Here is a 13,332-nt window from a genome sequence, read left to right as displayed (position 1 = left end):
AAAAGAAAGGTAATACATTTAAATAAGCAAATACAAAATACAAAAAAGGCTGACAAATCCAATGTGCAGTGTCAGATGAAATCTAAAAAATCCAGAAATTTAAAATTTAATAATCTTTCGATTAAGACTTGTAAAATGAAGCGAATCCAAGGCAGCAGCAAGCTTCAAAGTGTGCTGAGTCTGCTAATAAAAAGGGTGTAAGAACAAAGACAGTGCCGGTGTCCTCTCTCACCATCTTGCATGACCTCGGTACACTTAGAAATGATCCAGTCTTCCTAGCATTCTTAGTACCGTCCAAATGCTTTGCAATCATTATGTTGTACTGATTCTACTCAACTCCTGCCGTATGGCTAGAAAAGCAAACCAGAAAATTAGTGCATGATGCTGTATCCAGTGTGATGGAAAACGCTAAGTACAGAGGCTGCAGAAAGTACACGCTGGTAAAAGGATGGGTGAAGGGTAAAAGGATGAGTAAGGGTAAGCAGTCAGCTGCTGGCTTGCAAACTGCAGTATTACTGTAAGAAGTTGCATCTGTGGTGTATGTGAATGCCTTATTTTGCACTGGAATGAACTAGGGAGGCTCTGAGGACCAAGCTGCTGGGACAGTAGCGTATGGACAAGGGTCTCTCCAACTGCAAACTAACTCGAGGTTTTGTGAGCACACAGATCTAGGGCGAGGGCACAGGGAATGAATTTTAGCTGTTTTACAGTCTCCTCTTTTTCCCCTTTCCTGTGAGTCTAAGGTGGGGAGTGCAGGGTGTGGACATGCATCTTCATATACCCTAATGTGGCCTTCAAATACGAATTTTGCTGTGTTTTTCAGTGATGTCCCTGAAAAATACCTTCAGTTGTAAACTGCAGAGCAATTTATTAAAAAGTACTGATACATTTGGTACAGCTGCTTCACTTTTCAGTAGACTGTAAAAATATGTGGCTATTTGGAAAGCAGTAATCGAGTGAAGGTCTGAAATAACTCTTCACGTATAGGAAACCTACAGAAGATTTTTGGGAAGGATTTTCAGTTAGCTTCCTTTGTCCTCTCCTCATCCCAGATCTGTGTTGCCAGCAAGTTACAAGTGATTTCATGCTTGCTGATTGTGATAAATCGATGTGCCATGGGCTACAGGCAGGCTCTTTCTCACCCTCCCACCTGTGAGAAACACCAGCCAGCAAATTTCTCAAAGGCTGGTGGTAAAAATGCTCATCAACAGCATAATAGGGGATGTAAACGCAGTGTTATGGTCAGAGCTCAGCTAAAGTAGATGCTTGTTCTTCAAATGTGTGTATAAATCAGAGCTGTTCAGAGAAGTCTGAAAACACCAGGGAACACTCTGCAGTTCCTAACATCTTATCTATGGAAAATTAGTCATAAAGATGAGAAAAATAATACTTTTTCTCTTTCTTACCATCAATTATCTCCTCTTTCACTTTGTGTAACTCTCTTACAACTTCCTCCAATATTTCCTGATGAGACAAAACACAAGTCAGCTGCTCAGAATTTCCTTCTAACTGGTGGAAGAAAATGCAAGTTTAACACGGTTGTGCTTGTCCCCCACCTCCACTGCTGGTCAGAGCCTAGCACTACTAACAGCTGTGTCTGCACTCCCAGGCACGGATGCAGAAGATGCTGGCATATTTACTTGCACATTTCTGTGCAGACATAACGATGAAGTAGCAGTGAGACTGTGCTCTCTTGCTGCTCACCAGCTAGCCCTTCTCTAGGCACCTAGTTACTGAGGAAATCAGAAGACTGAACAGCTGTTTGGCTTGTACAGCGCATGCATGGGGGAAAATGGGTAGCCAAATCTCTAAAAGTGCAAATGACATTTTCACTCACCTGTTTCATTCGATCAAAATCTAAGGCATCCATAGCCACATCATTGCTGCTGCTCACTGGCTTCATCCTTGAGAAATGGAAGAGAATGAGAAAAAGGCCAGTCAGTTCCCTGCAATGTGTGCTAAGCTACACCCACCTGATGATGTGGATGAAATCCACCCTAGAGCTGGAGCACCTGTGTTCAAGTGCTGGACTGGAAGCTTCCTCCTGTGCTGCTCAGGAATATTTGGCAGCCAGAGAGCAGCACTGCTCCTGTATGCACAACCTGAGCCTCAAAGATGATGTGAATAATTTTTTTTTTTTTTTTTTTGGTGTTGGTAATCTCAACAATTTCAGATTAGAAAATGCTGAGGGGATAAAGCCTATTGAACACTGTATTTTATTATGGCATTTTCAATTTGCAAGCTACATGTCTGGTTTTCTCTCACAGTCCCTTTTCTGTACAGCAGCCCTGTCCTGGCAACCTAGGCTTTCACTGGCCACTAAAGTAATAGTAAATTACAGCTTAGAAATATATTACTGGGAAAATAATAACCCACTAATCCTTTCCTTGGAAGACCTGAATTAATCAAGTGTGGCTTGTTGATAGTGTTATGTATCACAGTCATTTTTATTGACTCAGAAGCAAAACCAGTCTGGCCTTAATGGCTAGTGCACCTGAGTGTTATCAGTCTTTCTGCATGGTATTAGTCAGTGGGCTGAGCCATGATGTCATCTGATAAATTAAGGAACCAGAAGCTGTTTACTTTTCTCTTTGAATCAGTAACTCTAAAATATTTAAAAAACTAATCATGCTATGCAAAGGCTTCAAATACCTTTGCCATCATCTTTGAGCCCAAACTGGGGGCTGGTGGTGATGCTGCTGCTCCTGAGGGCAGCAACCCTTCCTTGGTCTTGCAACCCTTCCTTGGTAAATCTTGACGTGTGTCCTACCATCTCACAGCTAACGGAGTTAAGAGAGATGCAAATGCCATCAAACTGATTGGGAATAGAAACAGGTCACCACGGAGAGCTTTAGAAACTTGCCCTGCACCACGGAGAGCTTTAGAAACTTGCCCTGCTTCCCCACAGAAGTCTTTGAAGCAAGCATTACTGCTTCTGAGCACTACTCCAGGTGCTAAACTAGGAAAGCATTTTTTCCCACTGAACTCCTCCTCCCAAGATGTAATGCCATTATAAAAGACAGCTACTGAAATGTGATGGCTGCTTTAAATAGCCCATGTTTTAGTCCCATTTGCAAGGAGGAAGGATGGTCTTTTTCTGTCTATTTGAAGTGCATGTATTTCCTAGAACCAACATGTTTCAATGGTTTTAGGTGAGCTGGAAAAGCTATATTTTGCTATAGTAACACTGATGCATCCCTCTGAATGTTTGGGCAGAACATGTTATAACATTTTTAACAAAGCAGCAAATATGTGCAGATAGTTGCCATTGGCAACTTATCTCTCTCCAGACTATCAGCACTGTTGTATACCTAACAATGTAAAATGAGGGACATCTCTTTGCAGTAAACACTGAAGATTTGTAAGCCTGTGTTCTACCTCCTTATTCAGCTTATCCATCCATCTCAGTGTCTAGTAACACTGGGTGGTCCTGGACCAGCATGGGAAGCAAGCCTCACTAGCTGTCCAACACCAAACTTAATCTCTGTGATTCTCTGGGTGCTGATCCTGAAGCTTGGATATTCTGATTGACAGGACTTCTGGAGTCCTACTTTAGGTTTCTTGGCTTTTGATACCTGCTAGTTTTTGTACTCCATGTGTCTGAAAGATCTATCTGTGGTGGGGCCTTTTTGAATCTTATTGTATTACCAAGCTTCACTCTCCTTTCTTATGTACCCACTGCAGTTGCTTGGGTAGAAGCTGCAAGCTCTTCAGATAATTTCTGCTTTTGCTTTTTAATTTCTGCAGAGGTTTGGCAATGAAAGCTCCACCTACTGGCAGGGTCACCATGAACCTGCTGTAGAAAGATGGTCCAAAACATGATTTCCACATGGCACAGTACTGCCAGACCCATGTCTCTGACACTCACACACACACACACACACACACACACACACACACACACACGGATGGTTTGAGTACTGGTTCCAGCATGATTAACATCTGTAATGTCCACGTGAGCAGGGGGCTGTTTCCATGGAACAAACCTCTGACATGACACCTTCACACTTTGTGCAGTGACAGACAAAGCAGATTGCAAGAGAACGAGTAAAAGACGCAGCAGAAGACGAACACTAGTGCTGAGGGATGGGATGAGCCAAAGGACAAGCCAAGACAGTTAAGAAGCCAGGCAGTTAGCCAGTACCTAGAAGACACGTGGGATTGTGTGGGGCTCTTAGCTTCACAGCTCTTCACCACTGATGGATTTCTACAGCAATGGAATGAAACGAGACATGAGTCGTGCACGTGCCACAGGGACAGCATGACCGTCCCGCCTGCTGGCCAGCCACAGGGACACCCCATGCAGCTCACCTAGAAAGTAATGAAGATACAGGCTTTTCAACAGAATTGCTCCTTTCCCATGGCTTCTTCCCAGAGTCTGAAAAACAAACATGAAAAGGCAGTTTATTATTTTTGCTCTAAAAATAAAAATATGCTAAAGTTGATTGTCTTATACAGCTGCTTTCATTCAGTGAGGATGAGTGACTTAGGAAAAGAACCAGGAAAATGAGATTGCTGAATGAGTGTATTTGCCTATATTATTGGGAAAGCATTAGCAAAAACATGCTTAGCGATCCCTTTAATTAGGGACCACACAGTTATACAATGCTAAAAAGAAATGGAACTGGAACAGTAGGAGGAAAAGTGTAAATAATTTCTGTTAGGAAATACAGGCTAATTGCTGCAGGGCCTACTTTATTCAGTACAATATTTAGTTATATTTTAACTTAAAGAGGTCTTAGTTTTTTTGTCTGCATAGTTGGCAGAAAACGTGGGTGTAAAAAAGGGCACTAAGATCCCACTTTGCAAATCTCCACAGAGAATTTATTTAATGCTGTGTGCACTTCTAACTCAAAGAACATTCCCAAAAAGCTTGTTCCTGAGAGTGCTTCCTATCATCCCAGTCTCCTCCTAAAATGAACTGTTGCAGAGATTTGAGAACTTTATATACAAGGATTTGCCCCTCTGTGAGGTCCTAAAAAGCCTTTTAAAAGTATTACAGACACTCCCAGGAAATCTCTAGATCTCATTTACATACACCTTTCTGCTGGCTTCCTCTCCTTCCCTTGCAAAGCACACAAGTCATGGCTTTGTTCCAAAAGGAAGCTGGAATGGTTAAATAGCCATTCCCTTGGGAGAGGTTTCTCTCAGCATGTGTGAAAGCCAAGACTGATGCAGGGATGAATGTGTGTGCTTGCAGCTCACCTACTCAGAGACAGTTATTTAATTGTAGGAAAAACAAATGTAGGAAAAACAATTTAATCTAGGAACTCTCAGGATCAGTCTTACTGCAACAAACTGTTAGATTAAGGAAGAACAGCAGTTTGATATCCAAACCCCAGTTGTATAGATCAGGACATCTACATTACAAAAAGTAAAGTAATACACCTTTTTTCTTCTAAAAGATTTAGGTATGTGATGTTGAAGACACAGATCCTCAGGTACACGTCTAATTAAACTGTCTGTCTTGCAGTTTTCTTGACTGTGAAGCATAATACTTCTTTCTGAGTACAGTTTTTAAAACAATAGGTATTTGGGAATTTATCTGTTAGTTACTGCTGCTGCACTCAGAAGTAGGACAATGAATCCAAAGTCTAGAGGTGGTGGAGAAGACTGGATTAAGAAAACGATTAAAATGTCAGTAGTTCAACTTAATACCTGAAGAATTTTGTTGCTGCTGGGCAGAGCCTCGTGTACTGGTTGAAGGAGAGGTGCTAGCATCATCCTACAAAGAGAAAAATAGGACATTACTGAGTTTTGGGGATGAAATGCAGAGTCCTCTTCTGCTCTGGAGACAGCTGCAGCACATGTGGTACAAAAGCAAGTTTCCTCCCTATCCAAAAGGCAATGCTGCCAAGGTATTAGCTCAAAGCTAAACTTTAGCTTTTCTCACACTGGATGGCAAAATACATCCTTTTTATTTTAGTTAATGTGGACACCTTTTCATGATTACTGAATCACTCTTTATATAACAAACCAGGTGAAACCACTCTAAAGTGCTGTCTGCTGTTGCCTAAATACAAACCATCCATTTCCCAAATTTCGAAACCCTCTGAGATGTGGGAACCAAGCCACCTAAAGGAACAGTTGCTCACATCCCAGTCTTTCACCCCAGGACAGCACCAGTACCAGAGAGAGGAGTTCAGGTACTAACAGAATGTAACTAAATCAATCAGTACCCCTCTTAAGTAGAAGACTAAACACTTCATCAGAGATTTGGACTCTTTTATCTCGGATTTATGTGTGACAGATCATAAACCATTCATCCATATATTTGGCATTACAATATTATCTAGCAACCCTCAAAACAGACTCAGGCAAAGCATCAGCTCTGCATTGTAAAATGGAATTGCACCCAGCTTGAAAGAAGATATCCTGAACATGGAATGTAGTCAAGACACAAACAGATGCTCTCTAAACTACTTTTCTAAACAGATTGGTGCTGTTGAAAAGTTTGGTTTGGAATATAAACCAATGTAGAGTTTCAAGGAGAGAGAATAAGGGACAGAAAGCAGAGGCTGGCAAGTTAGAAGCTAGATGGTGCCTTTCATCTCCGAGTGTGTGGTTCAAAACCAGCTTTGGGGCAACATTAAGAGCAATGGTTGCATAGCGGGTTCAACAGGCAAATTCCACGCTTGAAGCATGCCTTGGGGAACATGCAAAAAATAGCTGCTTTTCTCCCTAAACAGTGAAAAGTGCTTCTTCCTGCTCCTTCTACAAACCTTTTTGCTTGGGGCAAGACCTAGATTGTTTTAATGGATTTGCTACTGAACAGCTTTGTCTTTGGAGAGAACATCTCTATACAGACAATATGAGGCACACAGGATGCTTCATGACCTTGCAGCTGTGGCAGAAAGCTTTCACAAGGATACTGGCTAGCAACAGCAGTCAGCCTGGAAAAGCATCACACTGGAAAGGACACAGTGCAATTCCTGTCCTCTCCTAGAACAGGAAAGATCTTCCACGGTTTACCAGTTCAACCGGTAAAAAAGTGTTTTCATCTGCATGTTGGACTCAAAATTGTTGCATCAAGTTCAGTCTACAGATTGAGTCAAAGAAAACTGCTTGTATAATTGCTTTTGTGGAAGATAAATTAATCAAAGTTCCCCAAAGTTGTCCAAATTCTGTCTTAGTTTAGTGAAGCTATCATGGTCACATATTTTGACTTCTGCATGATCTAATGGTTAATACACCATTTTCCCTTCTTCCACCAGGCACATTCTCTGTGAACTCTGGGGTTTGAAGTGAGCTGATTCTTGCTTTGCATGGATGTTGGCAAAATCCAAAGTTACAGTGCAGGGCTAATGGTCCACTTCAGCTTAGCTCAAGCCTCAAATATAAAATACGAAATATCAACTTTATCTCAAGTTAACTTTCCAGAAAGTTCAATGCACCTTTCTACAGGGCAAGAACCTCCTGTTCCCTACAACACTGGGATTAGACCATGAAATAGAGCTCATTAACCTGGTTCAGACAATACCTCTCCTATGAATAAAGCAGCTGTTCTTGTTTATAGGGTGCGATTCCCAGGAAAGGTGGGAGCAGTTACATTTGACTTTGGATTGAATGTGCACATCTATTCCTGGATAAGCACTGCTTGTTACTGCCTGCCAGACACAGTGAATGAGCACAGGACTTTGGCTTACAAGGAATCTGCAAGAGCACAACAGGGAGGAGTATTTCACTTACATTTTGGCTTTCCTCTTCCTTTTTGTCAGCTGGCTTGTCTGACTGCGATGCTGCTTTCCTCCTTTGCAAAGGAACAGAAGATAGGACACAGTCAACCCTCTAGAAATAATCCTCACAGGAAGACTGATTCAGGCTTTGGTGGGAGTTACTATTTATTTAGCTCATCCCTGAGAACATAACAATACCTGGATGTCTTTAGTTGTGTAGGGCTGGGATGGAGGTGAAGAATCCAGATCCCAGTGATACAGCTTATGGAGAGGGGCAATATTATGAGGTGGTTATTAACAGGGGAATGCAGGGTGCAGAGCATAAGGAAATGTGATGAAATAGGGAGGAAGTGATGATGGGTATGAAATTGGGTGAGAGAAGGATGGCTTCTCTCCAGGGTTCAGGAGGTCCTGGCTCCTGGGTTCTACACAGGAGGAACAACTGACCCCCTATCAGGGGTTTCTGAGGTCTAACCCTGCCCACAGCAGGTGGCTCAGGTGGGTATTGCAGTGATGACACTGCTCTCAGCCTGCTCCAGTGTCAGTTTGTCACCTGCCCTATATCCTACATCCCTGATCCTGCACAGAGAAGGGGCTGCAGCAGTGCTCCCACATGACAGGAAAACTGTCAGAAAAGTCCACTGTCACGGGGAGAGATCAGGCACCATTTCTGCTCAGCCAAGACCCCTTCTTCCCTCCAGAGTGGGAAAGCTCTGGCTGGAGACCAGGAATCAGGAAACCAGCCCACCCGCTTGGTTTTCAAGTGCCTTTGGTGAACAAAAGGAGATTATTTTTGTCTCAAAACCACTTCAAAGGCAGAAGAGTTCTTGAGCCCTGTAGTGCTAGGACCAGCAGTGTTGGTGTTAGCTACAGAAACTGAGTGAGAACCTGAGATCCACACTCGTTTCTGCTACCCAAGGAATGGCAAAGAACTGCAATCCATCCACTGGGGAAACTGGACATGACAGTAAAGAAAGATAATGGTTTGTTTATTTTTGAAAAATGCATGTCAAAACTTCTTGAGCATTAGCCAACCTGAATGATGAGAAGAAAACTAATTTCTTGATTTTTAAGCCCTATTTAGGTACTAAACAGTACTGCAGTGGGCCAGGGGCTGAGGCTCTAGAAATCTAATTTCCCATTTTAGACCATTAGGGGAACTGCAGCTCAAGTCTCCATGTGGACTTTGGTTGTGCTGAACTTCACCCTTATCCACCTGTGAACACCACCCTTAGTAGATGTTTTTTTAAAACACCAATATGACAAGCTTTTCATTTAGTCTTGGTTCTGAAGTGAACAACATTCAACTCAGAAAAAAAATAAAATCTCAGGAAGCACTAAGAAAGGCTTCTGAGAAAAGCCTCACTGGATACACAGCTTGGAGAATTTGATGAAAATTTGACAAAAAACCAAACAAACTGAGCAGTGTGTGTCTGTAGGACAGTGGTCTGTGGGAATTATTTCCAGATACTCAACTGCATTAATAATTTTACTAGATCACTAATAATTTTTTGGTCTTTCTCCAATATTTACTTGAGTCTTCTAATAAAAATAAGTTGTAAGTATTACAAACATAAGCAAGGGAAATATTTGCCAGGGTGAGAGACCAGTGTTAGATTTATGTCCTGCAACAAACTTAACTAGGCTGAGAATGACAGTGGTCTGTGGGTTCATTATTCTGTTTGCACTTTAGTCCTGAGGCAAAGGGCTGCTCTCACAGGACCCACTGAATCTAGAGAGTAGTATTTTATAGATCTGAGCTCTCTAGAAATGTTTTCCTCCATTACTTACCAAGCATTAGATATATTCCCTGTTTCTGAGCATGGGGTTTACTGCTCAGAAAAGGGCCCCTGAGATCCCATGCTCATAACTCTGATTTCTGTGTTGAACATGCTCAATTTAAAACCAAAACAAACCAAATCAACATTTTTTAAATCTCCTGGTAATAGTAGGCAAGTAAGGCAGGTAAGAACAACCTGAAACACAGTGCCAGGTTCTTCCTTTCCCTATGTCATTACACATAAAAAGGAATTTGCAGCCAAAAGAAATCTTCTCCATGTCAGCTTAACAGCATATGCCCAGACTGCACCCTTGATTAGCACTTGTGTATTTCCAGGTACTTCCATGGTTTTGTGAAGAAAAACTTAGGGGATAACTCTGTTGCTATCAGCTCCCTAGGAAAAGATTTGGAGCTCAGTTATTTTCAGAGTAGAGGCAGCACAATGCTCATGGCACTGCAAGTGCTTTTGTTGAGATACCAGGGGAATTCAACCCTAAATGCCTGAAGACACAAGATCCTACTGCCAAAAGCCATACTGGAGTACACTTTAGACTAGAACCACGCAAGTGTGCAGAATTTCTATGTCCAAATAGATGAGATGTCCATTCAGCTTGCTTGCTTGAACAGAGCTAGTTATCCCAGTCACCAAACCTTACTTTGCCTGTAGACAATTTCAAGTTAGGGAAGGTCATTCTTGATACAGAGCAGCCCAAGAACCAGTAAAAAAAAACCAAAAAAACTATTAAGAGCTCACAAGCTATTTTGATTCTGAAAAGAAAGAAAATGATCAATTTGCTATTTTATACTGCTGGGAACTTCTTAGTGTTGTGTATTTATTTATTACTTTTCAAAGGATTAAATCCACAGTCCATGTTTAGAATTTCTTCTGAAATGAGCAGGACATGGAGGAAAGTTGAAATCAGATCTTTTGAGCTGAGAACTGTCTTTATACTAAGACAACATTATTTAAAAACTCCATCTCTGCGCACCATACAACTGTACCTACTCTTCATTATTTTATTCATCCTTTTCTTTCACTGTTTCTAAATTTAAAAGATTTAGGTCTAAAGAGTGTGGTAGTATCTTACACTAGGAAAAGGCAGCTGATTTTTCCAATGCAATGCCTTTCATGTTAAAAGTTGGGCGATAGTGGTGACCAACATCAATGCAGGACCTGTCAAATTGCAAGGAAACACCTACTGCTAACCACAAAAATGACAGCATCTTGTTCCACAGTTTGCTGCAGATCTCATGGGGCTTACTTGAGGTGTAAGTACAAACCTTTTTGCCAGTAATTTATTCATTTCTTCCATTAGTCCTCCTCCTCCTCCTCCGCTACTTGTTCGATTGGCATCGCTCTTAGAGACCCCACTGGGGCTGGACCCTCCTGAACCATCTTCTGGCTTAAAAGAGAAATCAAGATTGGAATTAATGAAAGGTTTGCTTTACAACCACGCCCTTAAGTATTAGTTTTCCCAAGTGTTAGGAACAGCGATCACAATCACAACCCGAAACCAGAGATAGGATGTGTTCTGCCTTGGGAAGAAGACCTACAGGAATATTACTACAACCAAGACAGATCTTGGTGACACAAATATATGAGCAAATGATTAAAAAACCAACAGTGCTGCTTGTTCATAATTATGTTTATGCATGGTTAAGCAACCCTTACCTAAGTGCACAGCTAATGACCAGGCCTCAACTGTCTACACTGTTTTTCTGTAAGTAGAGTAGTTTTTAACCACTTTAAATAAGGGAAAACACTAACACATAGTACAGCAGTGGACTATATGAAAGTAATGAAATCCTGGCAATGTGAGAAGTCACAGCCATTTGTTAACTCATATGTTCTGAAGAGTGTAAACTCTACCCAACATTTCCTGCTCAGCTTTATTTGCACTGCAAAATCACATTTAAAAGTTCACCCAATGGTCAGCTGAAGCACGTTTCATCATGTTTCACTCTGGTTTTGCAGACTATTAGACCAAGCTGTGCCAGGCTTTCCTACAGCAGAGAAGAGCCCATAGGGAGTGCCAGGGCCACCTCCTTACCCGTTGAACTCTCCTTAGTTTGGCACCAGCCAGAGCTGCTGCGAGCCCTGACACTGACCCATCTTCAGCGCCGGCCCCTTGGCCAGCACCAGCTGGCAGTGGGGGCGGTGGGGGGGGTGCGGCTCCCATGGGTGGTGGAGGGACTGGGGGGGGTGGCGGAGGTGGGGGCCCCCCGGATGAAGCAGGGATCACAGCAGCACCACTGGGGTGGCCAGGTGGAAGAGCTGGGCCTGAAACGCAGAGAATAGGAATTAGACGTGAAGCACGAGTTCCTCCAGCCCCCAGACAAGGTCACGTTCCCACTCCCAACGCCATGGCCCGACTCCAGGACAAGTGGTCAACGCAAGGAAGCACCGTGCACGTGAAGAATGGGAAGAGGTGTTTGTATCAATGGTCAGACCCTGACAGACCCTGTCACTGACAGTCTTCTCCCTCCTCTTCTCCCTGGCTGGGCGAGGTTTCATTCTGGGTCAGAATCAGAACGCAGACAACGCTTCCCAATTCGTAAGTGCCATATTCTTCAGTTTTCTATATGGAGATAATAAATTCCACGGACTTTGGTTGACATCAGCTTTTCAGGGGAACTGTGGGCTACCGTGACACATCCTCCTTTCTGTCATGCAGAAGGTGTCTGGCCTCAGCCAGTTTTACAGAATAACCAGGGGAGACTCCAGCTCCAAGTACCTCCAGGTTCTGCAAAGCTCCTCTCAGCAGCAGCCTGCTGGTAGGGCTGAGAGTGGCAGCTCCACTGCAGTGTTTCACCTGTCTGTAAAAGGTCAGTTGAACAAATACACCTTCCCAGGGGTATATCCCCATGTGCACTCTGTCAGAACAGGCTGCTCTTGGTATATGTATTCACAGCTTCACTTGTTCAGTAAATGTTACTTTGAAAGACAGGTGGGTTTTGACTAAAAAATATTTGGAAACCATATTTAACATTAACAGTTTGTTTTTCTTCTTGTCTAGGTTTTCTTATAATACTGCCTTATTTCTTATTTATTGTGGTTACTTCTGCCATTATTTCACACACCCAATTCCATTCTTGAAATGAACCATAGCTGCTATTAGAAATACTTTAAACATTTCAAGCCCTCTTTCGTTCATGAACATAGCAGCTAGTAATTCATTGTGGGTACATTTAATTGTAACTGCAAAACTACACCCACCTAATTAGAGGGCAGCCTCAGGCAAAAATTGAACTGAGTCAAAATAATGGAGTGATGTGAGTTTAAAATAACTTTATTGAACTAAGTGGATTTCAGGGACTTACATCAGCTCAAGGACTGAGGTTACAGTAATAGTTTTAGTAGAAAGTAAAAGGAAATGTCTTAGTTTTCTTCTTTTTTTAGGCACACCACTTTAGCATTATATGTGGTTATAAACCTGAATAGATCCAAGTCACAAAACATACACTCTGAATTGCAAATAGGCATTACTTGCAGATTGTTCTCACTCTGCAGGCTTTAGATAGACACGAGAAATCAAGACCATATACAAAGTGGGCAGGCCCAGGCCCTCGATCTGCCTTCAATGAGAAAGGTTTGCTGGAATAGTTACAGTGTCATGTTCACAACTATAAATGCAGTGAATACCACGAAGAGAGTTTCTTGAATTAAATAAATTGCACAACTACAGAGGATTCTGGGTATCCTAAACAACATCCATGTTCTATAATTCACTGGTAACAGACTCTACCAGTACTCCTACGCAGACAGGAAACCTACCACAGACCTGGCCTCCAGCTTCAGAAGAGCCCATCCACTATGTTTGGACCAGGTGAAAACAGGTTTTATATGAAGGTCTTTGAAACAATTTGACTCTGCTG

General features: G+C 42.3%; 1 protein-coding gene across 1 annotated transcript in view; it reads right to left on the bottom strand.

Moving 5' to 3' along the window:
* The window catches only part of EVL (Enah/Vasp-like), a 75,525-nt gene continuing 62,193 nt past the window's right edge, over window positions 1-13,332 (bottom strand). The window contains exons 6-14 of the mRNA XM_062494660.1: window positions 11,508-11,737; window positions 10,738-10,859; window positions 7,690-7,750; window positions 5,659-5,725; window positions 4,312-4,378; window positions 4,145-4,207; window positions 1,838-1,904; window positions 1,407-1,464; window positions 1-350 (exon numbers count right to left, since the gene is read on the bottom strand). Coding sequence (XP_062350644.1) covers window positions 313-350; window positions 1,407-1,464; window positions 1,838-1,904; window positions 4,145-4,207; window positions 4,312-4,378; window positions 5,659-5,725; window positions 7,690-7,750; window positions 10,738-10,859; window positions 11,508-11,737 — 773 coding nt within the window. The 3' untranslated portion in view covers window positions 1-312. The remainder of the gene's footprint in view (window positions 351-1,406; window positions 1,465-1,837; window positions 1,905-4,144; window positions 4,208-4,311; window positions 4,379-5,658; window positions 5,726-7,689; window positions 7,751-10,737; window positions 10,860-11,507; window positions 11,738-13,332) is intronic.

The sequence above is a fragment of the Cinclus cinclus genome, chromosome 6 (genome assembly GCF_963662255.1).
Source record: "Cinclus cinclus chromosome 6, bCinCin1.1, whole genome shotgun sequence".
Taxonomy (NCBI): Eukaryota; Metazoa; Chordata; class Aves; order Passeriformes; family Cinclidae; genus Cinclus; species Cinclus cinclus.
Note: the sequence above shows the minus strand (reverse complement) of the source record. Positions and strands in the feature narration are given on the sequence as shown.